Source organism: Stegodyphus dumicola, chromosome 2 (assembly GCF_044657685.1).
Source record: "Stegodyphus dumicola isolate Sdum_Otavi_A_Nest chromosome 2, ASM4465768v1".
Lineage (NCBI taxonomy): Eukaryota > Metazoa > Arthropoda > Arachnida > Araneae > Eresidae > Stegodyphus > Stegodyphus dumicola.
Genome location: NC_140769.1, coordinates 192489713 through 192517666, shown reverse-complemented (window position 1 = coordinate 192517666; position 27954 = coordinate 192489713). Strand labels below are relative to the sequence as shown.

Here is a 27954-nt window from a genome sequence, read left to right as displayed (position 1 = left end):
GAAAAATATTACTTCATTATTTAAAAATTATCAATTACTTGGATTCAAGATAAGATAAATAAGGAAAAAATAAGAGGAAAATATTAATATTAATTATTCCATTATTAATAAATTTAACTATTTAAATTCAATGTTAAATAAATTTGTTACAGATTAAATATTTGTTTTTATTTAATCTGCATTTCAAGTTATTTAAAACTAACAATGTTAGTTCAAATTATATTTCTTAGAAATTATTATATAACATAATATTTACTTATGATTACAATTTTTTTTTATTTCCTGTATTTACCACAGACTGACAGTTTCTACTAAAATAAATAAAAGTAATCTTTAAAAAATAAAAAGTGAAAAGAAAAAGGAAACTTTTATACTGAATTTCAAATTGTTACAAATGTTATATTTTTCAATTCAGAATTCTTTTCTTATTTAACAATATTAGTAAAATTTCATTATTATATTTTATAACTATAAGATAAATAATTTCTAAAATAGACAAAAATAAGAATTTAGATCTATATATTAAACCAGTTTCTTCTTTGGAACATACCTAATGAACAATCACCACCATCAAAATTGCAAGCGAAGCTATTGCATTCTTCATTACATACAGTATTTCTTGCTTTCAGTTCACAAGAATTGGCTATGCATATTTTCTTTTCTTCCTCGAGAGACTGTTTAGGAGGATCCTCTGGTGGTATAACATTTACAATTCCACCTCCAAAGGAAGAATCATAAATATCACATCGTAAACCATTCCATTCAGGAGGACAGTCACATTCAAATTTTCCTGCAATTAAATACAGCAAAGAATAACATTAAATTCTACACACATCTAAAAAAAAAAAAAAAAAAGATCTAGCCATTTAGGCCAATCTAATCTGTATTTATAAATTCCCATAAACAGATATATAATCTAATACAGTAAAAATGAAGGAAAAATAAAAAGCTTCAAAAATGTGAAATAAGCATGTATTGTTTGGTAAAGCCTTTATGAATTGTTAAATGTATAAAAGATAGAAAGGGTAAATTCATGACACAATAAAACAATTATGAGATTTATTTTAGTGAAAAGATAGTGTTTTATTCATGAACTCAGTTCCACACCATAATTTTAACAGGAGGGATATTTCAAAGGCTTTAATGTCATTTAAGGATATTGCAAAACAAAAACAAAAATCTACACAACAGAAATATAAAACAACATAAATATGAAGCATATACAAATTGCTGTAGTGATTAAAATTTTTCATTTATCACTGAACTTTTTTTTATAAAACCCATTGTCACAAAAGAATTTACTCTGATATAATAAAAAATTTTGCTGTCTCTAAAAATTTCTCATTTGTGCCCAGCTATCACTTGGCAGTCCTCTTATCAACTTGTGAGATATTATCTGAATAAGACAATTTCACTTCAGATTTATTTTTATAAGATGATCCAATCTCAATGCTACCTTGCTTTCTGAACAATATACCTTTAATTTCTCATGGGAGATACATCAAAATGAATCAAAGTATTGCAATGAAAAACATTAAAAATTTAAAACATGAATAAATCAGTCCAAGCAGTCTGTTTCATAACAATCAGCCATGACACACAGACTCGTACTGAAACTGAATACCAGTTAAGAATTGCTTCTACAAGTAAAAGGTTCCACTCTGAAGTTTGGTAATGATATGCTAAACTTTCACTCCTGTAACAATACTTGTAAACATATCGCTTATTTTTTTCCATTATTAATTTTTTTAGTATATCCAAGGCTTCTGGTAATTCACAGAAAGTCATATAGTGAATCGCATAGCTTGCAACTAGTTTTGGTTTAATAGCATAACATTATAGTTGGTTAAAATAGTGATATCCTACCAATTCGATCAATACAATCTCCACCATGAAGACAAGGTGACGACAGACACTCATCCACAAGATCTTTTTCACAGCGAGGACCACCTACGCCTTCAGGACAAATACAGTAATACCCATGATGTTTTGGTTTACACTGGCCACCATTCTTACATGGATAGCTTGCACATGTAGTATTAGTCATTGCACAGGTCTCACCCCAAAATCCCTAGAAAATAACAGGCACTATTAGTGATGCAGTATGAAAAACATTATAACTAATTTAACATACATAATGAAACTGCTAATAAAGATTAACAGCAATGTTGCTAAAACATAATTTTATGAATTTAGAAAGGATGTGAAGGTACATAATTTCACATTTGCTTTATGATGCATTTTGAATTCAGAAAAATATTTGCTGTGTCAAATTATACTCAAGTATATGATATTTTTTAACACAAATTTGTAATACCTTCACCAAATCAGAAAATAATTTTTTACTCACTTCAGGACAAATACACATAGCTGATCCATTTGGTCTGTTACTGCATATTCCGCCATTCATACAAGGATTAGTAGCACAAATATTCACTTTAATTTCACAGTGTCTTCCCATATAGCCAGGTTTGCAATTACAACGGTAATCATTCACTAATTGCACACAATCCTGTGTTCCTGGTCGTTTACATGGATCTGATAAGCATTCGTTTACATCTCCTTCACATCTGAAAAATAAATTATAGCACCAAAATTAATTATAATCTGTCCATGTAAATTATATTTATTACGCCATGTAAATTATACTTATTCTATACCTAACAAATAAACTTCAGAATATCTACTGGTAATTAAATAGCATATTTTGTGAAAAGATTTTAAATTTGTAAACAATCATAATTTTATCTGAAGGAAAAAGAAGAAGCATTTATGCTGGATTAGTACCTCAATTCATAAAGAAGAATGTACCATTATTATTATTATATATATATCGATTTTATTTTAATGTCAATTCTCCCCCCCCACCCAAGAAGACATTGCAGTGATAATATTGAGTCATAATTGCGTTACATTTACAATTACATATAGGAATTTAGTTATATAGGAAGAATTTAAATTAATATATTTATATTATAATTCTTGTTATTTATCTGATTTATTCACAATTAAAATGTTATATAAAATTAGATTTTCCTTTATTTATTTATCCCCCCAGATTCAATTTTTAACCTATGAATAATTTTTTAATACAAATCAGGTAGCCAAAGAAGGAAATTAAAGTTGTATTTTGATTTCATGATTTTTTGCTACTTTTTAATTAACTTAGAAAACTGTTATAATAAATAAGGAAAGAACTCCTAGAACAAAATAAATAGTAGTAACATTATTAAAGTTACTTTGATTTCACTTATTTCATTATGGTTTATCAAATAATTATTAAATTTAAACAAAGTAAATCAAACTTTCTTTAGTGTTTTAACACAAAATAACTTCAGAGATAAATGAAGAAATAACAAAGAAAATCTTTTAAATTATTTTACTTGCTCCCTGTACTATAAAATAATAATTATATAAAGTATAACATAATTTAAAAAATTTCTGTATATAAGAATTACAATATATTCATTCAAATATAGAAGAGAAAATTATAAATTACCTAGAGCCAACATATCCAGGTTGACATTGGCATTCATAACCACCAATTTTGTCGATACAGCTCCCATCATGATGGCATGCGCCTTCAAAACATTCGTTCACATTAATTTCACATAAAATACCAATGGTACCATGGGGGCAAGAGCACACAAACTTATTGATGAGATCATGACATGTTCCACCATGACGACAAGGATTTGGATCACAGTCATTTATGTTGAATTCACAATTTAAACCTAAAGAATAAAATTTTGCTTAATACTTTTATATTAAATATAACCTTGTATTTAAAATTTAAACTCAAATCCACTAGATGTTGAAAAACTTATACGATTAATATACAGCAAATTCAAATTGCAAACATGCATTTCCATACATAACAACTCAAAATAAAATTTATAAAATTATTTGAATAAGTTTCTACAATGCAGAAATAACAGGACATGACTTTTTATTTTCAATATCAATTATAAAAATTATAAAATTAAATAAAATCTAGAATGTTTAAAACTGCTTTATATATAAATATTACCTTGGAAACCAGGAGGACAATCACAAGAATATTGACCAATTTGATCATTACATGTTGCACCATTCTGACACGGTTGAGAGCTACATTCATTTACCTCATGCTGACAGTAACTTCCATCATATCCATTGCCACAAATGCAGCGATGACTATTTCCTATGTTTTCACATGTACCTCCATTTTTGCACAAATCTTTAACTTCAATTCCTATAATGAAAATGACATTTCTATTAATCATACAATTAAATTATGGCATAGTCTTGAAGCAATTAAAGATATATTAACTTAAGAAAGGTTCAATAATTTAAAATGAATCCAACCAAAAAAAAAATTCATTCAGTGTCAGACTATTAAAATTAACTCATGAAGAGAGTCAATAATATGTTTTTAAAAATTAATTGAAGAACCTTCAATATATTTTATAAAAATAGTTTTTAATTATTCTTAAATGTAACATTCATTTATTCATTTACATTAAATTACAATTCCCCTTTTAAATTTTATATGCATTTTTAAATATGTTTTTAATTAATGATGTCTGAACATTCAAATGCAGTAACTGATAAATTTTCTGATTGACAGCTAATTTGCAGCAGGTACATTAAAATATTAATGCATTTCTCTTTTCTATTAACAGCCAAAAATCCAAATTAGCTTCAAAATCAATTTTGAAAAAATACATGTGAAAATACCTTTTTGAGCAGCAGCATCTGAGCATGATACCATTGAAACATCACACAGCTTACCAGTCCACCCAGGTTGACAAGTGCAGCCATAAGTATTGTTTAACTGCATGCATGTAGCTCCATTCATACATGGGTTTGTACTACACCAGTCAACAAATGTCTAGAAAAATAATTTATTTTGTACTGCATTATTTATATTATTCTAACAAATATTATTTTTAAGATGATTCCACCAGGTCATTTATAAAAACAAATAAAATAAATAAATAATTATACTATAAAAAAGAAAATATTTGTTTTTAAGTATTTTATTATATCATAATATAAGTTTAATGAATTTCAAAATTTAAATGAATTCAAAACTAAATAAACAAAAGGTTCTAAGTCTAATCCTAGTTAAATTGTTGTTGAAACCCTTATTAAGGAAACCAATTTCATATTATTTCTAATTTCAGACTGAGTGAAAAATAGTTGGTTTGTTAACATAAATGCAAAACAGCTTGAGATCTATCTGCATAGGGAAAAGAATGCATTTTCGGAAGGCATTTTAAAAGAAACTGGCCCATATTCATGTTACATATGAGGGGAAAATGACATAGCCAATGCAGCTAGTTAGCCCACCTTCCTGGATTTGAACCTAAATTTCGCAATCACAATCACTCAGCCACTGATGGGCAGATATAAAAAGATTTCTTTCAGTTAAAATAAATTCTATTACATATTACTCTTAAAATCGTGCAAATGTAATAACAACTTTCAAAATAATTTTGCCATTATCTAAATTAAATAATAGCAATAATTCATTAGAAGTAGATAATAGTAGAACAATCATAGAATTTCATCAATTAACTGATTAAATTTTGGGAAATTATTCATTTCAAGGAATGCACACATTTGTTTCTTAAAATACATATAGACTTTGATATAAGACTAAAAGAATTATATATTATGATTTGAGAATTACTCAATATCTTAAGTAATCACTTAATATCCTAATTAGAACATTGACTAGCCAATGGAACACTTTAGCCTTAATTTCAAATTATAGCTAGAAGGTTATGTATTAAAACTTAAGAAAGATAAAGCCATTTTTTTAGACTTCATCCATTAGTTTAAAATGCAATGGCTGAGAGATTAAAAAACAAACTGAGTTTTACCGTATACCGATATTCAATTTTAAGTACATCCTCCCATATTCTAAAGACAGCAATTACTTCACTGAATCATCATCAATTGGATCCTATTATGTTAATTATAAAACTTTATAACTTAAACAAATTTAATATAGCTTACATCACAGTGTAATCCAGTATAACCAAATGGGCAGTGGCAAGTATAATAGCCAACATGATCGATACATGTTCCATCACTCTGGCATGGTTGTGAATCACACTCATTGATATGAAATTGGCAGTTAGATCCTGTATACCCAGGAGTACACTGACAAATGTAGTTGTTGATTCCATCAATACAGGTTCCACCATTCATGCAAGAACTATAAAATAAGAATAAAGCCACAAATTTAATTACATTTTAGTTTATAAGAAAATTTTTGTACTTATTCACAAAAATTAAATAATTTTATCAGTGTAAATAAAAATCTTGTTACATGTAATTATACAGCTCATAAAGTACATACATTTTAAGTTACATAAATATGCAATTGTAATTTATCATAAAACAATTTTATGTATACAATAAAAATTACAATTATATATACAAAAGCATATATTCTTTGATAAAAATTTTAATTTTGTAGAATTTACACTATTATGCTATTTATGGAATATACATGAAGTTTTCCTCCAATTCTGTCAGTAACCATCAAACAATAAAAAAAATAAATAAATAATAATTAGTAACACATTAGCTAGCATCCCATTTTAACAACAGAGTTCAAGAATAAAGATAAAGAATACACATAATGCAGGTATATGACATGAGCAAAGTGGATAAGATTATTACTATAGCAGAACTTAATAAAATATTAATGAATAGATCAAAAACTGTTATTGATTTTATAATATTATAAAAACAAAACAAAATATATCACTGCTCCAAGCATTTATGTGGTAAAAAGTATCTAGCTAAAGTTTTAAATTATATTATAGCATTATATATATTGTATTATTAGCATTATAAAATAGAATTACATAAAAAACACACAGTCAGCAGTGATAGGAATTAAACTTCAATAAACTTTCTTATTCAAATTCGTGCTTAAATGTTATTTGGAAATGCATCTAAATAAAGGTAATAATAATATCAATTTCAAATACTAGTTCTTAAAAATGCTGATAAGTATTGTTTTAACCAACCTCGAAGTACAATCTTCATCATTAGTTTGACAGTTAGTTCCACTAAATCCAAGAGGACAAGTGCAAGTATAGCTGTTAACATAGTCATTACAAGTAGCACCATTTAGACAAGGAGAACTAGCACATTCATTGATATCGGCTTCACAATGTTTTCCTCCAAATCCATCAACACACAAGCATGTGTATTCACCAATACCATCAAGACAAGTACCTCCATTTTGACAGGGAACTATAAAAATAAAAAATACCATAGAAATATTTAAATTTTGAATCATAAATAAGAAAGAATAACAAATATTTTAGATTTAACAAAAATAACTTTTATATGTAAAATATTTTATATGGAAATTAAAGTAGACTACTACACAAGAGTGAATTTCTATATTCTTCTTGTGTGTTTAAATTAAGTCTACATTTATCATATGAATATTTCACAGCATACTATAATATCATTATGTTGAAAAGAACGAGTAAAATTTGGGGATTATTTTATATTCTGGAAAAAAAAAAAAAAAAAACTCCATGAAATTTTATATGTTGCAATGAGATAGCATTTGCATTAATCTGTAAGCATTTTTTTTAACATTTGGTACCATTTTTAGTTCGCAGGCATGCCCATAAATTTGCTTTTATATAATAATTCTACAAACTGAATTAGAAATTTTAGCTCAAAACAGCTTAATTTTAAAGTAACCATAAATTTAGCTTATATATATATATAAAGTTTTGAAAGGTGATTTTCAGAAAATAAATGCAATTCTTTGGTATGTTTTAAAATATGAAGAAATATTTAATTATTGTGGATTTGTTCCCCCCCCCCTAGTTAATGGTAGAAGATTTTGATTTCATGTTATAAATTTAAACTGCTATTCTCAGAAATAATAAAAAATACATGCTTGGATATGGATTTCAAAATTAAGAAATATACTACAAGTTAATACATAGGTATATGTTACATAATTAAAAAACACAAGAAATGAATGTTAAAAAGAAACTTAAAATATAAAAACAAGAGGATTTCTTTAAACAGAATTACAGTTACATTTTTATCCAAGATAGAAGCATATATTGTAATGCTATTAAATATGTGATGCAGTTAGTAATAAAATGAGAATCAGGTAAACTTATACCACCAAAACTTACATGAAGCACAATCATCAGTATTGATCAAACAGTCTCTGCCTTCATATCCCTTTGCACAAACACAGGTATAAGATCCGTTAGTATTCACACAAGTTGCTCCATTGCGGCATGGTGATGAGATAGCACATTCATCAATGTCTTCATCACATAAATGACCTAATTAATGGATTCAGTTTTAATTACTTCAATCACACCATAAAACTACATATTTATGATTACAATTATTTTAAAACAATGCATAACAAAAATATCAAGAATTGATGCAAAAATCCTATTAAATTTTATTGTGTAATTGAATAAGCCCAGAGTACAATTTTTAATTTCAAATTTAGGTTACCATGTTTATTGAGTTTTGCAGTTATTACTCTTCTTCAAGTACATTTGTTAGTTTTCTTTAATGTTCTTATAATGTGTACCTTTATAATTATAATAACAATCCTGCAAATATACTAACTACAAATAGAAATAATTGACTAAATTTACCTGTATATCCTAGTTCACAAGAGCAGGCAAAATCTAAATAATTAGAAGATGGTGTGCACTTTGCATGGTTTTTGCATTTATTTGGAGAACAAGGGTCAAGTTCTGTATCGCATCTTACTCCAGTAAAGGGAACTTCACATACACATTGGTAAGCATCAACCAAGTCAATGCATGAGCCACCATTTAAACATGGACTACTGTCACAGTCATCAATGTTTGTCTCACAATTTTGCCCACTGTAACCAGGCAGACATGAACATTCGTAGGAAGCCAGACGATCTTGGCAACTGCCGCCATGCTGACACGGATTTGATTGGCATTCATCAATTTCAACTTCGCAACGATGTCCTCCATAACCTAAATAAACATACAGATCAAATAATTTTCATTTTTATGCAAGATTATAAATAAATAATTAATTTTTTAACTTTGAAGATTTTGTTTTCAATGCATATATAATAACAGAGTAGCCACAAAAATTGAACATTCAATTTCCCAGACTTTTTCAGGCTCAAATGGAAACATTTCCATGACAAACATAATGAACTAGTTATTGAATTAAGTATGAGCAATTCAATATTCTGAATTTAAATACATTCCTAGTTCCATTTTAGATGAATAAAGTTTTGATTTAATAATTCAGAAATAAAACAGAATGAGATTGTTCAAGGTTTTTAATTATACAAAATTATTCGTAAATACTTAAAAGTAAGTAAATTAATCCGCTCCCCTTTTAAAAGGAAAAAATCTTGCTCAGCAAAGTTGAACAAATGTAGGTTTTACAAAACTCTGCTGTAGCAGAACATATTTCTCAAAAAATTCCTCCATTACTTAAAAAAAAAAAAAAAAAAAAAACCCTCAATCTAATCTGTTTAAAACCTTCAATTTCTTATCATTTTTAGTGCAAAAAGTTCAACTTTTTAATTAACATAATGTTCCAGGTTTGAATAATTGAAAAATAAAACTCACCATCAAGGCAATGGCAGATAAATTTGTTAACCTCATCTTCACATGTGCCTCCATTTATGCATGGATTGCTTGCACATTCATTTACATCAGACAGGCAACGTGCATCAAAATAACCTCTTGGACATTCACATTTGAAACCATTCACCATATCAGTACAAATTCCACCATTTGCACATGGATTACTAGCACATTCATTGATGTTGGTCTCACAATGCAAACCTAAAATATTTTCAAGATAATATAAATAAAAATAATATTTTTGCATAAATATTCACTTTTAGAAACTGATATGATTTTCTTTATTTGAAAAACAAAAAAAAATTAAATCAGTTTAATTTTTAATTTATGTCAAAATACTTTTGTTTAAGTGACTATATTTAATTTATGACTTTACAGGAATTTCAAAACACATTTGTTATCGAAGTACGAAACTTCAATCAATAATTTCTGCTAAGTGCACTAACACATCATAAAAAATCAATAAAATTCTACAGTGCAAAATAATGTAAACCTATAAATCTGTTTAAAAAGAATTTGACCTCAATATCTCAGAAGAATGTTTTTTAACGTGCAAGTTTAATCTGAATAAATTAAATTATAAAAAGTTAATTTAAATCCCACTGTAGCAATTGATCAGTGTTTTAACTGCAATACATTTCTGTACCTTGAAATGATGGTAAAGGTCAGCCTTAATTTGATGAAATAAACAGTTATTAACCTCTCTGTCACCAATGAATTTATTTTTAATAGAGATTTTAAATATTGGCCAAGAAATTTACATATATACAAAAATATAAATACTCATACAAATCTTATGATTTATCTAGAACTCATCAAATTATCAATAAAATCATGAACAAAAATAATTTAACCAAAAAAAATCAGATTTGAATAGCAAATCTGAATTTAATATTGTAAAGTATATTTACCAGTAAATCCAGGTACACACTGACAGGTGTAAGCATTGATACCATCAACACAAACAGCCCCATTACGACAAGGATTACTGGAACATTCGTTTATATTATACTCGCAATTAGGTCCAGAAGTACCAGCTCGACATCTGCACTGATATCCATTGACAAGGTCTTCACATGATCCACCATGCTGACAAGGATTGCTAAGACATTCATTGATTTGGTATTGGCACAGTGATCCTTTATAACCTGGATCACACACACATGTGAAAGAATTTGTACCATCGATACACTGTCCATGTTGACAAGGTGAAGACTGACAATCATTGATGTTTGTTTCACAGTTAGTACCAGTAAAACCTGAAAAAAAAAAAAGAAAAAGAAAAGAAATGATTTTAGTATTATTACAGTCCACTTAATACAAATTAAGAATAGCAGATGAAAACTGAATAATTAAAACAATTTGAGCTTACTGTCAGACTAGTTAGACAGCTCTCAAACTATTTAATTATAATGAGAACTAACAACAATGAAATTTTAATTCCCAGATTATTGTAGACTGCTGTTTATGAATTTTGCTTTAGTAGAAATTTTGAGATATCTGCAAGTATTATGTATTTTTATATATTATAACAAAAGCAGTTGTGAAATTCAAAAAATATTAAGAACTCATTTGTCGCCTAAGAAGCTATAAAATTAGCTATTAAGTGGTGATAAATTATCTAAAAAAATATTGAAATTGCTTTAATAAACTAAAAACATTTGAGCAGTTCAGCCAAAGTGGTGAGAACTGGCTGAATCTCATCAATGATAATAAAACTCTGAAACACAAATGGCCTACTTTAGTCATCAAGGGGAAACTTTGTATTGCAATAGTTGAGAAATATTCATAGTAATTAAGATAAATAGAAATATTAATCTGATAAATGAAGATAATCATTGTTAATAATAATATGGTTTTAAAGTTCATAATCCATCAAAATATAATCAGCACATTTTATGCAAAGCTCCATTTATATTTTATAAAATTCGAGCAATTTTAATTGCATTCTAACTGTAAATAATATTACAAAACTTAATTTTAAAGAGTCATATATATACAGGTTTAAATCTGTATACTGAAAATAAAAAGCTTAAATAATTGCATTAAGTTAAATCTGGTTTACATATATAAAGAACACACATTACAAGAGAAAGTTAATTTTCGTTAACTGAAGATATATTAACCTTATTGTAATAAAGTAAATTTAATGTTCAAAACATGATATCAGATCATAACATACCAGGATTACACTGGCATGTAAAACTAGCAATTCCATCAGTACAATTTCCACCATTCTGGCAAGGATGTGACATGCAATCATCTTCATTTACTTCACATTTCTTTCCAGAAAACCCAATAGGACAAAGGCATTTAAAAGCATTGATTCTGTCACTACATATTCCATTATTGAGACAAGGGTTAGGAGAACATTCATCAATATCTTCTTCGCAGTTAGCACCACTGTAACCTTAAGTGAAAGAAAAACAGTAAGAATAATGTTTTACATAATTTTCTAAAGTAATCAGCATTTAATTTATAATCAAGTAAAAATAGCAACAAAAGGTATATTACAAAAGACAGTTAAGAAAAGTTACTTTACGTATACAGTTGCCGACAACATAAGTTCAAGAAAGGATAAAATTGGTATCCCAGAAGGTAAAGGTAGATTTTATACATAAATTAATTATATCTGAAAAGATGTTTAGTTACCTCTTATAGTATATATAGCAACAGAAAGAATTTTAGTGTTAATTATAATTTACAGATTTTGAAGTTTTAACCATTGCACATAATAATTGATTTTGTAGAGTTTTGCAAAAGAAATTTTGCCAGTGGTAATGTCAACATAGTATTAAATTTGTATCCAAATTTTATTTATAAATTGGGTATAAATAATCATAAAAAGAAAATTGTGGTAAAAAACAAATACTGCTAACTATTAAGAGGTAGTGATGAATTCTTCATTCTTAAAGTATTTCATTGTATCTATTTATCTATCACAATATAAATTTTGTTTCTATGTTATTAAAAAAACTCTTCATAATTAAAAACAAATGTTAAACAGAGGTGTATGAACAGCATATATAAGGTAGTGTAATTCTGTTTGGTTCGAATATTAAAAACCTGTCAGAAATGCTTGAAATAAGTATCCAATAGCAATGAATAAAGATCTTTATTTCATGGCTAATACAATCATAAAAACTGCAATTACAATTTTAAAATTAAAAATATACTAAGAGTAAAATTTGTCATTCATTAGATGACTTTTAGTACTTCTCAGAAACACCCTAGCATTAAAAAAAAAAAAAAAAAAAAAAAAAAAAAAAGAGATTCTTCTGTTATCGGGCCGGATTCAGAAATGTATGTATGCATGTGTTCATGTATGTATGTATATAAGTACATGCGTGAGTGTGAGTATATAAGTACACATGCATACATACATGCATTTCTGAATCCGGTCCCGTTTACAAAAGAGTACCAAAAAATGTGCACCCTGTCTTTTATTTTGTTACATATTTATCACTTGCGTGCGTCTAGCATTATTCTGAGCGATGAAATGGACGAATAACTGCTAGTTTTAAAAAATAAAAGCAGTAGCCGAAAATCTAGGGTGGTTCCAAGCTTGATATGACCCGAAGTTGAACCCCCACTACCAGTTCCTTTGAAAGGCAAGACCGCACTTTCAAGGTTACCACACAGAAAAATGAAGGTGCGGGACTCACCACGTCGCCAAGAATGAAGCCAAACTATTTTTTGATACAAAGATTGAATTTTACTAGATACTACTAACCAAACAAACTTGGGCCATCTCCTCAGCGATTTGATTGACACGTATTTCGTTTATTACGGAATTAACGGTTAAAAGACTATTTTCAGAATTTTTTAGAACGGAACGTAGGCTTTGAAATTCCTTTTTAAGAATTATCTCCATCTTAGACAATCATATCTTTAAGATGGCAATAACAATTGATATAAAAAATAATAACCTATAAAATGATGTAATAATAACAATTTTTTCCGCGTCATATATTTCCGAAATATAGTTTAGGACTAAATTTCAAGTAATAGATCGTGCAGGTATAATTAACATTTCGCTTATTCTTGAAAAAATAACGGCATTTAAAGCACTTGTAACTTCACTGCACGAAAATAAACAGATTGCCATAACTCGTTTTCACAATAAAACTTTACATGAAAAGAAAGGACATATATATATTTTTTTCTTTTTATAAATAAAGAAGTAATTAACTAATGGATACATAATAAAAGGAACAGTTATTTTATTGGAGTAACTTGTAAGAATTCATTTACGAATGATCAATATGAAGAATAAATTCCCCACAAAATTAACGATAGAGAAAATAATCTTCCGCATTATTTATTTTTCGGATTCTTGAAAGGATAAAAGATGAATGCTAGAAAAACTAAGGTATTAATTGTACTATTAATGGTATTTTTATTTTTATTTGGCCCATTCCCTTGAAAAGACTGGTTTAATTTAATTTATTTAATTATGGCAACACATGGGGAAAACCACGAAAACGCCCATGCAGCCAGCCCGTTTGCAGGATTCGAACCTCGGACCGAACTACCAATGTTCAGCGACTTTATCGCTCGGCCGCTGGTGGGCCTCTTTTTTAAATAGAAGTCAATAATATATTATTTTGTTTATTTTATTTTAAAAAGCCGTCTTAGAGAAAATGAAGCACAAAAAAAAAAAGCAAACCAAAAAAAAAAAAAAAAAAAAAAATAATAATAATAATAATAATAATAATAATCCCCACAAGCAAACAAAACTACCTCCTTACAACACGTTTCTTTTACACATCGTAACATGCGAAACGCAGTTTGGACATACAATTAGATACTAGAACTAAAAATAGTTATTAAAAAGACAATTTTAGAAGTTTGAATTACGAAATACGTAGTTATGCAAAGGAAGTCAATTTTCGAACTAAAAACGGAAGCATCAAATCGAAAGAGGCGATATTTTTAACTAGAAAAGTGAACCCTCGCCAAAAATGGCTCCTTGTGACGAATCCGTTTGTTTAACGTGGAAGCCCTCAAAGAATAACTTTCTCAGCAGGGAGGAGAACCCGGGGGTTGTAAAAATATGGGGGTTTTCAAGACAGGTTTCGCAGCAAGACCTTTGGCCCGCAGCAGACAGGTATCACAGCCATCTGTTGTTTTGCAGCCTAGCTCTGTTTCTAAACTGGAATGTTTGTCTTTTAACAGATTTTACCAATCATGAAGACTAAATTTAGAAATACTGTTTCAGTTAAAAAATTTTTAAATTTAAAGAACTAATAAATACTTGAAGTATCTACAATAACAGAATACTTTTCCTGGTTATTAGTAAATTTCTTTAAATTATCTGAAATCAAAGAATATATTATACTAAATATTTAATTTCAAAAATTTCCCCCAATTTTTTAATTCTGAATTTATGACTTGTAATTAATGAATAATAAAATCAAAAAAAGATAATAAGATTCAAGATGACTGAAAGGCACTGTTAAGAAATTTTGCAATCTATCTGAGACAACAAAATTTTATGTGACATACTACTTAAAGTTACTTTGACTTTTTAAGGATTTACGAAAATATTTTACTCTGAAATCATTATTATTTTGTTTACTAGTATCATCAGTTTATCAATAATTTTCATTGCTCAACTAGCAAATTTTCCCAATTAACGCAAATATATAAGAAAGGAGAAACATTACCAAAGAAATCTTTGTTAAACCCAATAGAACGTTTTAAATGCTAATGAATACTTTTGAAACAATAAAATTCTAACAACTTTTGGTTTTCTGACATTTTTAAAGGCATTAGGCAACTTTCTATTTTCCATAATACAGATGCATAGATAATTTTAAAAAAAAATATGAAAATAGCTAACAGTCTAGAAAATTGCAAATAATATTACTAAATTTCTAGAATTATACTCAATATCTAGAAGTGAATATTTTAATTACTACAGAGTTTGGCAGATAATAAATTCAAATGCTTAGAAATTCATAACATAGTTTATTGCACAAAAAAGTAATAAAGAAATAAGAGTTCTTCACCCCCCCCAAAAGAGAAAAGTCACTTTTTTTAAACTAATATTAAAAACAATAATAAAATACAAACAATAAGAAGCTATTAAAAACAATAAAAAATCTCAAATTCCTACAGTAGTATACGAAAACAATATACAACTAAGGCATTTCCTCTGCAAAATCTGACTTGTTCACTTTTTGCTTAAAATTTAAATAACTCTACAATATAGCAAATATATTTTAAAAAGTCATAAAATGGCAGCTGAAGCTATGATGACAAATATCTCCAATAGCATGAAACTTCTATTCAAAATACTGACAATCCTTAAAAATGTTTCATGTTGTAAAAACAATTCATAAAATTTCATAAATAAAAACATATGCAATAAAGTAAAAGTTAACTGCTTTTATAAATAAATAATAGAAATTAAGACAGAAAATAGAAATTAAGTTTTATGCTTCATTATTATTGCTGAATGCATGCTGTAGCTCTTAAGGTTAAATTAAATAAATATTTTACAATTGAACTAAAATTAATAATTTATTTAACAGCACATTAAGATTTCATCAATCGTTAGCCTCCACAAAGGCAATCAAAGATCATTTGTCATAGCTTTTTAATCACCAGATACCAGAAGTTTTTAATTATATTTTGAAATAAAGTTTTTCTGAAAAATTGTAGAAAAATATTACCAGGCATGCAAACGCATCGAAATCCACCTCTTTCATCTAAGCATGTTCCCTCATTTTTGCAAGGATTGGAGTCGCATTCATTGATATTAATTTCACATCGTGGCCCTGTAAATCCTTTGGTACAGTTGCAATGGAATGAACCTGGTGTATTCACACAAATTCCTCCATGTTCACAAGGGGATCCTATCAAAACATATACTTGAGATTCAATCTAAGATAAACAACAGCTCTTTTATAATAACTACAATTTCTGCAGTTGCTTATAATAATCATTTATTAATTATAGTATTATAAACTAGTTAAAAGACACCTAAAGATTGGTTTCATAAGTCACGAAAATGCTAGTATTGTGCAAAAGCAAAAATGTTAAACATCCTGCACATGTCAATACATTGTAATATATCCCCAATGATGATTTCAATGCTTCATTAAAAGAGAATAATTCAAAAGAGAAGAATTCTAACAGATCCACTTGCACTTGCATTAGGCTAATTACACATTAGTACCAAAAAGCCAAAAGTTTTGCATTAGCTACTACTTGCACCAGAAAAGTAAATAAAGTTTTGCTTACTTTACAATGCAAAATTTGTACTCCTAGTTTTACTTCTAGTGCAGTTTCCAACAAAAAGTGCAATCATAGCATTGGTATCCATAATTTTCAAATTAATTCAGAATTTCAAATTAAATTTCCCTTTTCAGATTACAATATTCTTAATCATTAATGCTTACCTTCATCACATTCATCAACATCTTGGGTACAATCAACTCCTTTGAATCCCTGAGGACAGGAACAAATGTAAGTGCCATCAATTGGACTAGTATCACAGATAGCACCAACGTGACAAGGGTTGCTAGCACAAGCATCCTCTAAATGACATAATAGTCCTGCAAAAGTACAATTTAAATGCACTTTTTATAAATTTTTCCTTTCTAAACATAATTTTCAATCATTTATAGAGATACAAAAATATTTTCTCAGTAATTTTAATGAATAATGTATGTACCTGTTTTTCCAGGAGCGCATTGACAATAAAAGGAACCAACACGATCATGACATGTTGCTCCATTGAAACAAGCAGCACCAGCACAGTCATCTATGTTTTCACTGCAGTCTGGTCCAGACCAACCATTCACACAAATGCAGGAGTAACTTCCAATAGTGTTGATACATGTAGCACCATTTTTACACACACTTGGACGAACAGCACATTCATCTACATCTTTACTACAGTAAGAACCTAAAATCATGAGAACAGTCTCTATTTGGGATCTTGTCTCTCTAATACAGTAATTATTTTTTAAATTTAATAAAGCAGATTTCCCAAAGAACGGGTAAAAAAATTACAAAATATTAAAATTTTTATTTAAAGAAATTTATTTTGTTTAAAAAATGTATATAACTTTATGTATTATGTAATAAAAACATGAAATATTTTATCCAAGATTTTATTTCTTGTAAATACTCATGAATACAGAAAAAAAGAGTAAATAAAAAATAAAACTAGAAATAGGGGGTAAAGCTAGAATTTTACAAATAATGAAAAATTACTCCCAACTATTTCTAGCACAGTCTCACAAAAAGAAATTAAATGCATGTCTTCAACACAATCATAAAAAATAACAAATAAATTATGATAAATTTCAACTTGTTTTCACCCTATTCAGCTTTTTACTTGTGTCAGTTATTCTTTAGTTTTGGGTGGCAGACATTATACTTTTTTATACTTTTTAAACAAGTGAATACAAAAACAATGCAAAGATGATTTTTAATACCAAAATTCAAGAACATACCAGTATATGTTGGAGGGCACTGACAAGTGTAAGTATTAATACCATCAATGCAAAGTGCACCATTCTGACAGTTGTGCCCTGGACAATCATCAATGTTGACTTCGCAGTTCGTACCAGTGAATCCTATAAAGAAAACATTTGTAAATTTACTAAAAGAAGAAATCGAATCTTGAATTTCTCCAGTTTCAAAAACCTGGTAGATTTTCTAGAAGTTCTTTAGCACATACTAACTTAAAAATGAAAGCAACAGAAATGTATGAGAAAATATCTTATTCAATGACAATCAGATCCAAAATTTTTTATAATATAATCATAACTCGCACTCATTTATCCACGTTACACATTTGAGGATACAGTTTGCTAATTTTGAAGATAAAGCGCGGTACTTTAACAAGAAAGTAATATATATAAACATATATATATATGCGGGCATACACTTTTTTAAACGTACTTACGTATTATCCCATCGATAGTAAAATTTGGGTATCACCCAACCATGACGCCAATTGTTGCGTCAATTGTTCCTGCGGAATTCTGAAATAACTGACGTATCATTATTTAATAAACAATCAGTATTTTATCTGCTTCGTTTTTGCGCTTTGTAAAAGGCTTTCGGCGATTTCTACTATTTTGTTAGGCCCTGCAGAGGCTTTGGTTAGAGCATTATGAATACATATTTCCCACAGGTAATTGTTCCCGTCTATTACTATTCAGTTGACCATATCATGTCCATATTATGAACACGTTTTTGATGGTAGAATCTCATAACATTAAAAATAATCCACTGCTTGCTGTTCTGCTGAACTCACCCAGAAAATTTTAATTCCCCCCCCCCCAAAAATGCAAGAAAAAATGTAGCGATAACAATTAATTTATATCCCTTGTTCACAAAACAAAAGGTGGCTCATTCAGAATCAGTCGGAGTTACAACAGCAGGTGTTATGATGTGACGCTAATCCATAACTTGTGTGATATCATGCTGCTTGGCGACAGTTTCATGGTCGACGGGATAATACTTAAATGCCAAAAAGCCTACACCTAGATTATTATTTTCATTATATTTTCAACTTAAGCTGCACAAATTGTATCATCTGATTATACAGAGGCTCTATTTTTATTTACTTCACATATCTTAATTAAAAAAAAAATTGCAATTCTATTTCTTTTTTAATTGCTGTTCGGGAACATGAAAAAGCAGCTGATTTTGCGAATCCCTTCTTTCTATTCATCCCTTCAATTCCTCGTTTGGCCTTTAAATAGTTGCAGTAGTTTTTGAACGATATAAATTTCTCTCAAAAATAACATTGTTCCATTAATATAAGTAAACGCTCACAGTTACTTGCGTAGCTGTACACTGCAATACAAACCATAAAAATAAAAATAGGATAGAAGCTTAATAACACCTTTATACATAATTACTCAAAGGAAAAAATAATTCGAAATTATTGCAAATGGAGTAAAACAAATTTTAAAAAAATCGAACGAAAAAATTACGAAAATGATAATTTTACGCTTACCTTCTGGACATGAACATTTGTAGCTTAAGGAATTCAGAGCTGTACATGTGCCACCATTTTCACACGGACTAGGTTCACATGGAATGTACTGAGATTCGCAGTTTTGGCCAGTGTAACCACTTTCGCAAGTACATCTGTAAATAGAACAACGAATATGTAAAATATTTATAGACAGACGACTGATATATTCTTAAATTAAAATGTATTTTAGATAGAATTTTTATGCCAAGTTTATATCCCAGCTAAAATTAAATCTTTGAATTATACCTCCAATTTTGAAGCCATACTATTAGAATTTTTAAGCAAACATTGTAGACTCTTAGATTTTTCGAAGCAAGAAACATGAAAAATGTGCAGTACACTCGCCGGGATTCGAATTCCAGACCTTTCAGTGCTAGCCGGACGTGCTTTTCAATTATATCAACGAAGGCCAGCGGCAAAGAGGGAGAAAATACCTTGCATTCTTGCTTACTTAAAGAGCGACTGGAGAAGCGGAGACCAATCGCCAAATCTTGAAGATGATGAATTATATCCACTATATTTCAGTTCGGCGCCACTATAGAATCACTGAGTCTGTCGAAGCAGAAAACGTGAAAAATATGCAACATCCTCACCGGAATTCGAACTCCGGATCTTCTGATGGTAGTCGAACGTTCTTTCCAATTATACCAAGAAAACACGCGTTAAGGACGGAGAAAATATAATGTAACTATATGATACATAACTATATTATTTACGTACTTCTGACATCTTTAGTCATTGGATTTTTGGCCAGCTGAATAGCATCTAAGACTAAAAGTCTTTTGAGGAACAGCAAAAATTTTTGGATTTACAAAATTGTAGCTTTTTTACAAAAAAACGCATCACTGAAAGTATTACTATAGCATATAAAGAATGTCAGCTTCGATATCCGATGTTCCACAGGAAGAACTTCTGAAAGCCCACAAATAAGACAAAGGAATTTAAAACTTTGCAAGCAAGTAGCTCTAATTAATGGACAATTTTCATCCCATGCCACTAAAATGAGAATTTGAAATTAAGAACCTCAAAGCCGCAGATCTAAGAATTTGAAACTTTGCAAATGAATCATGATCCAGATGGATATTAAAGGCTCTGCTATAAAGTAATAATTTTTATGAACTTTGACACATCGCATCATTTTCTAAAAATTATTCCCATGAAATTCAAATTACAGTTTTTTAAATGAATCTTTCTGATTTTTAGGGTCAACACACTGTTTGCTTGACAAATATATATATATATATATATATATATAATTTATCAAGCAAAGCAGTAATAACAATTTTTAAAAAACCAATTTTGGTCTAGAAAACATCTTGCGCAATATGCTGCAAAATAAGTAAAATATAAAAATTGTAGTAAGCTCGCCTAAAAGTTACCAAGAGCTGCTGCTCCAAAAGGTTTAACACGTTTTCAAAAAATTAATACACATGAAAATCAAATCATTAGACATGTAAAACATTAATAAAATTAAAAACAGAAAAAGTTAAAAAATAAGCGGAAAATCGTAAATTAGCCCAATTCGACTTCCAAACAGGCTTTTCAAGGGAAATTTCATTTATTTGAACGTCGAATCAAGCTAACCCCATTACGCGTTTCGCCGAAACAGACAATTTAAACTTTTTCGCTAATTTTTTTTTTTAAATTTAGACAAAGTGTCTTGGAAATTTTAATAGTCTCAATTCTCTGTTCCAATTTCCCGACGCGTCCGCTCAGAATGACACATTAAGGTGTTACTTTTAGGCGAGCTTACTACAATTTATATATATATATAGGTAAAGATTATTCTAGCTGAAATTGAATTATGAACAAAAGAATAAAGACAAAAAATAGGTTTACCTGTAAGATCCAACTGTATTTGTGCACCTGCCATGGATGCAAGGTTCTTTACTGCATTCATCGATGTCATTCGTGCACGTATGGCCTGTAAAACCTTCCGTACATGTACACTTATAACTATCGAGACGGGACTGACATGTTGCACCATTGCGACAAGGCCGTGGTGCACAATGGTCGACTTCTTCGCAATGATGACCTAAGCAATTAAAAAACAAAACACATATTCAGTTACTGACTTCACGTTATATTCAGTTACATTCACGAATTATATATTTTCCAGCATAATTATGGTCTACTAAGGACTACTTTAAAGAAACAGTTGGCACTACACTGAGATTCATGTTGATATGTAAATAATTATGCGTAATTTCCACACACTTTTTTGTGGGGGGAGGGGGAAGAAGAGAAGCTAGATTACGAGAAAATATAATTTTTACTGCAGTTGATCAAAATTTCGCTTTCGAAAAATAAAGTGCTAAAAACTAGAAATACTTCAGCTTCGAGTTCTTTGCGTAGAATCTAAAAATGTGATTTTAATTCTTATACCAAATACCTTCAAATCAATAAATTAACACCCACACGACTTACAGCTTTTCTCAACGGGGACGTTGAAGGTAAAATTAAAGGTTCTTGCTTAAAATATTGCTTATAATTTTGAAACAAAGACCTTCAAATCAATTTCTGATCAAAACATCTGATAACGCTATCCCATAATCTCAGTTTTCCTCCCATCTAACTTTTAAAATTAATAAATGTCTCTTTCAACTCCTCTCCTTGGAAATGCCCTACTATTGTAACTAAAACTACATACAGGGCTAAAGCATAATTTGTGAGAACAGTGAAGAGAAGAAACGAAAACTAGTAAAAATTGAATTAAGTTACCTCTAAATCCAACTGTACAGGAACACGTGTAATTGTTCAAAGTGACTAGATTACAAGTGCCACCGTTTTGGCAAGGATTGCTGTCGCAGCTGTTTGGGACAGCAATCTCGCAAAGTGAAGCAGAATACCCAACGGGACATGAGCAAGAGAAAGTTGGTCCATTCTTCGCCGACAGGCCTACATTGCAAGTGCCTCCGTTCTGGCACCTTGGTCCTGGACCTGTGTGACATGGATTCATGTGCTGGCAGTACTGGCCGACATATAATGGAGGACAACTAAAACGATTAAAAATAGAAGCATTAGTAGGTAGTATTCAAATTTCAATTTTTGTATCAACCATTTTAAATAAAACTACAACTGATAATAGTTTTTCAAAAAGCTTCTACCATAAAATTCTACCATTCTAGCATTTTGCTTTATTACTATCAATAAAACAAACGGTAAGAATTGGCCATTAATCAACGCTGTTATTAACAGTTTTATGGGAAAATAATGGTCCCATGTTTAATAATTTCTTTTAAGGCAGTTCTCTGAAAATAATTACAAAATTTTTCAATGTAAAACCTGTAGAAGTTCAAAGGCTATAAAAATTACGAATTATTTAATGATGGCAATCCGAAAGCATACAAATCGTAACAATGAAATATCAGAATCGCATTCTCTGGGATGCATTTTCATATACTGATTACTTAAAAAAACACGAATTTCCACCTGGAGAATTATTAGCTATTCATCACAAATGATATTTACGAAAACAGTAAACGAATGTTTTAATTAATGTTTTGAATTTCCCAGTAACGAAAAATATTTCCAAAATGGTATTCATTTGCGTAACGCTCGATGATCATGAGCTGTTTTCGAATTGATAAAATCTTATTTATAGTTGCTGAAAGGAAAAATGAATAAGATGTTTGCTTAGATTAGGGACTACGAATGACTATAATGGCAGATAATTATCAATGGAGTTCAGTGATCTTTATGATTACAAGTAGCTGAGATATTAGAATGTGATTACGAAGAAACAAGCAGTATAATCAATCATGTTTGCGAATTGCTATTTGAAGACATTCTTTGACCTGACTGGGAAGAATATAATTAGTGTAATATATACATCCCCTATATTGAAAGATTCTTCAAACTGTAAAAAGCCTCTTCCATATTTTTTGCAGATAAATGTGGATACTTGTGAACTATTTTAAATAATTTTAAAGTTAGAAGAATTTTATCGGCTGATTATAAGAATGTTTATGGTTTTGTTTGATTTCAGGACACTTGTAGCAGTACAGATCCTAGACAGCCGGCCGCCCACGTGCAAATTAAAACTGGCCACCCTTTTTTACAGAAATATAATACGTTTGATAATCATTTCGCCGCCCACGTGATGTGCACTATTTTGCCCCTCGTTAAGATCGGCCTTGACTTGCAGGTATTTTTAACTAAAAAGTAGCAAATTCAAAATTTCGAAAATCAAATGGCATTTGCATCGAGTAATTTCTATGCCATCTGCCATAAATCATGAAACTGAAGTATATTTTATATATATTTTTTATATTAATTTTAAAATATTTCCTAAAAGTGATAGAAACATCACCTGTCAGAGATTCTGGATTTGAATGAAGCTCTGGTTCATCATTTGAAATTCATTCAAATCATGTGGTATTGTCAATACCCATTCTAAACTCGCATAACAAGATTTCATAAAGCAAGAGTGGATCATGTACAATATAAGCCCCTTTCTGCTTCATCAATAACTGATTAAATATCCCCCCACACATGTCCAAAGTATATTATATACTGCACTTGAGCAGTTCATGCTACTCTTCCACAAGTGGCGCTGCGTCAACAGGTGTTGAGCTTTGACAATGCAGAAAGAGTACAAGGAAAAAAAAAAAGACTGTCCCAATCTGGCAACGAAAAGTCACTGAGAATCTCAAATCCGCAACCACCAACAATAGTGTCAACGAAAGGTTCCGCATGAGAGCGCGGGAAACCGCTACGTGACGCTTTTGTTACGTGACCCACGTTGCATCTATTGCACTAATATTGCCCCCCTAACTACGATAGCTATATTCGGTGCTAGAATGATCCCGTTTTAGATGTTCTTCCATCTGGACGATTTGGCTCATTGTACCATATGGTACATAGGTCTTATATATAGATGCTGTGTTTAATGAACAGATTGCTACAGATTTATATTTATTCGACTGGCATGGCAAATTAATAAAAATTTTAACTTTGGAAAGTTATAACTTAATTGCAATTTAAAATAGCCTCCCATTTCAGTACCGCCTTACTTAAATGGTAAAATAACTTCAGTTAATGTTATGTTGTTCCCCCTCCACAAAATGAAATTTTTACTAAAAAATTTCTAAAATAATCATAAATTTCAACCCTATTTTTACTTACTAATTTTTCTATATGAATAAATCGTTCATGAAATTCGCGGACACAGATAAGTGAAAGAATCTCAGACCACAATGCATGCTGACATTTTGATTTAAGAGCTTGAACCTGAATACTGCAAATAAAATTTCACCCGATAAGTTCTTTCCAATATAACGTTTCAAATCTGACGGAATAATAAATGAGAAAAATAAATTACTGAAACAAGGAATAATATCACTTTTTAAAAAGTTCTTTTCTGGTTTATAGGTAATCGTCTGGGTTCTAAGGTCCTGGGATCGTTCACGCGAGGGCTTTACAATCATAAGTGGCATATGCCGAGCTTCGGTACTAGGCAACTAGATCTTGCTACGTCACACAAACTGGTATAAGGATTTTGCAATAATGTTCTAACTGTTCAACTTCATGCCAACCTGGTATAAGAACCGACGAATCACAGCGAAGCAAACACGAATTGATATTTGGTCTACGATTTCGCGCTGAATCAGTTGCACATTTACGCATGCGCAGCGTTAGCTTCTCTAATTAGCTACATCTTAAACACTATTCCACAGGTGTGAATGGACTTAATAGCGTGTACGCCTTAGGTCTATGATAAAGACGATTAGACCATCCTGCTGATGCTGTCTTACGGACTTCTGATTTTTTAGAAACAACCAATAATTTACATATACAAAAGAGTAGTAGAAGTAGATAGATGGTTCCGAAAGAGTGGTCATCTTAATATTTTCTAATTTTAAACTTTCAGTAAAAATTTAGTTCCACTAATAACTAAGCTCTCATTTAAACTTAAATCTTAAGATCTAACACCTAGAATTCTGAAAGGATATTTTTTTCTCGAGTAATATTGTAATTAAAATTAACAACTATTACTATTAAAATTATTTATTTTAATTTAACAACTAAATTAACAACTATTACTATTAAAAAATCTTCCACCATTCTTGTGAATTCTTTGCTATTACTTTTATTCCAATGATCGGACATCTACTCGACGAAAAATCCGCCCCCCGTCCCCGTTCTCGATAACAACTCGTTCGGAATGGTTAAAACCATCAGATTTCTAGCCATCTCATTCCTGGCATGCAACGCAGGGAATGAGACAGTAGCGTAGCTAGAGCTTTTGTCGCTTAGGGCGATCTGTGAAATTGTCGCCTTCTTGACACACAAGCATATACCTTTAAAAAATGCCAAAATGAAATACAGGGAATTAAATTAAAATTGCACGTTATTTTGAAGGAAAAAAAACTTTAATTCTAATATTTTAAAATCATGTTATTATTTCGTTTGTTTGTTTGTTTGTTTGTTATAGTTTAAAGTGGATTTCTCCAGTTGCTGTATTGTAGAAAATATCAAATCATTTCTTAATTGCAAGATAAAAATTTGTAATTCTTAAATGACTTCTGTGTAGAAAACGTTTCACACAAATATCAGCACTTACAGTAACTGTGACAAAAGTTTGCAATAGTATTACTATATTTAGAACTCCGTTTTGAGATCGTATTTTAAAATAAATTTCAAAAGTTTAAAAAGTCCGCCTTTCTTTCCGTAGCAATAATGGAAATGAAATTCTGAAATACTTCTCTCTTAAAAAGGATTTCTTCCTTATTAATGTCACCGTGATCATAATTTTTTATCGTGATTTTCATTCAGAAGTTTCGACAAAATAAAACAAAGGTATAACAAGAGTACGCGCGCAGCGGTTGAAATCTCGTGGAGGTTACTGTGAAAATTTTACTTAGAGTAAAAACTATTTTTCTTTTCAATTTTATTCTGCATGGCAATTTAGAATTTGATATTCTTCACCTGATGCCTCGATGATCTGCATGACTAATTCCTATAATCCGCATGTTTCATGCGGAAAATGTCGCCCCTAAAAATATACCGCCCAGGGCGGACAGCTCTCCGCCCCCCTAGCTACGTCACTGGAATGAGACCGATATTACACCCAAACGAAAACTAAAACTCTGCAAAAAAAAATTGACATGTGTAATTTTAAAAACATCATAGAATAATCATTCATTTCAATAGAAAATAATACAATTCTGGCATCTCATTTCAAAGATCTCATCTTTGATTAACTCAGCAAAACTGTACTTAAAAACCTAAATAGGAAACTAATCAAAAAACGAGCTCAGCGCAGAAACAAATGTTGGAAATTAAAAGATCACGATGGTCTTCACAGTTTGAGACAAAGTTGCTGAAGCGAAAAATGCAGTCACATAGTTCCACAGGGACAGAAGACCTTATGGCAAATCTTTATTTCAAAAACTAGGACCTTTTTTCTCTCCATTTAACAAAAACGTTAAAAATAGCCCATTTATTTCCTTCGACAGTCAAGTTTTTTACTAAAGAACAACCTTCAGACACTGCAAACGATTGCTGGCTGTGACAAGGTACTGATTTCTTTCCTGAGGATTTATGTTCTTACACAGTTATCAGCCTCTAACACATATTTTCTGTTGCGCAAAAGATTCAGAACTGGAGAGACCATTCAGATACTGTAAACGATTGCTGGCTGTGACAAGGTACTGATTTCTTTCCTGAGAGTTTATGTTCGTACACAGTTATCAGCCTATAAGACATATTTTCTGTTGCGCAAAAGCAACTTTCGCTGCACGCACGATTACGAGTAACAGAGATACCATCAACTACGGCAGAATCTCGATGACGAGGTACTTCTAGACGACTGTTAGCTCAGGTCATATGTTATGCACCTGAATCAGAGCCTCACTTACCGTTTACGCTATTGTCGCCTCTTCTCTTCAACACTACACAGGGCAGTGAATCTAAATTACTCCCTGTACTTCCCTTCTACCTCCTTCTTTTCTACCTCCTCCTTTACTTCTCAAATTCCAATTATCCTATTGTTTTAGGTAATCCAAATTCATGAAATTCTCACTGTCAGGGTTCCATTCAGTCACACTAGAATACACTTTTAGTTGTAATTTAGTATAATGAATATGTGTCAAGGTAGAGCTTAAATTACCCCCAACGGAGCTGGTTGCGGTATTTTTCAATTTTTTAGGTTAAATCGCAATTCGAGCCACAGCGCACCAGCTATAGCTACTATTATGTTAAGACCACAATTTTAGCAGAAAATTCCCTTGATTTCGAAAATTGTATTTAATTATAAGTGACCTTAAAAATCGATTCTAACTTCTGAATGCATGCTGA

At 30.0% G+C, this 27954-nt stretch overlaps 1 protein-coding gene across 1 annotated transcript in view; it reads right to left on the bottom strand.

Moving 5' to 3' along the window:
* Window positions 1-27954, bottom strand: part of LOC118196505 (uncharacterized) — a 102359-nt gene that overhangs the window by 11067 nt on the left and 63338 nt on the right. The window contains exons 3-22 of the mRNA XM_035367970.2: window positions 22375-22649; window positions 21493-21688; window positions 19633-19766; window positions 18116-18238; window positions 17329-17562; window positions 17054-17209; window positions 16325-16507; window positions 11827-12054; window positions 10556-10903; window positions 9627-9845; window positions 8658-9014; window positions 8175-8330; window positions 7032-7260; window positions 6007-6208; window positions 4720-4873; window positions 4031-4234; window positions 3500-3734; window positions 2351-2570; window positions 1867-2071; window positions 551-790 (exon numbers count right to left, since the gene is read on the bottom strand). Of these exons, the coding sequence (XP_035223861.2) occupies window positions 551-790; window positions 1867-2071; window positions 2351-2570; window positions 3500-3734; window positions 4031-4234; window positions 4720-4873; window positions 6007-6208; window positions 7032-7260; window positions 8175-8330; window positions 8658-9014; window positions 9627-9845; window positions 10556-10903; window positions 11827-12054; window positions 16325-16507; window positions 17054-17209; window positions 17329-17562; window positions 18116-18238; window positions 19633-19766; window positions 21493-21688; window positions 22375-22649 (4298 nt within the window). The remainder of the gene's footprint in view (window positions 1-550; window positions 791-1866; window positions 2072-2350; window positions 2571-3499; window positions 3735-4030; window positions 4235-4719; window positions 4874-6006; window positions 6209-7031; window positions 7261-8174; window positions 8331-8657; window positions 9015-9626; window positions 9846-10555; window positions 10904-11826; window positions 12055-16324; window positions 16508-17053; window positions 17210-17328; window positions 17563-18115; window positions 18239-19632; window positions 19767-21492; window positions 21689-22374; window positions 22650-27954) is intronic.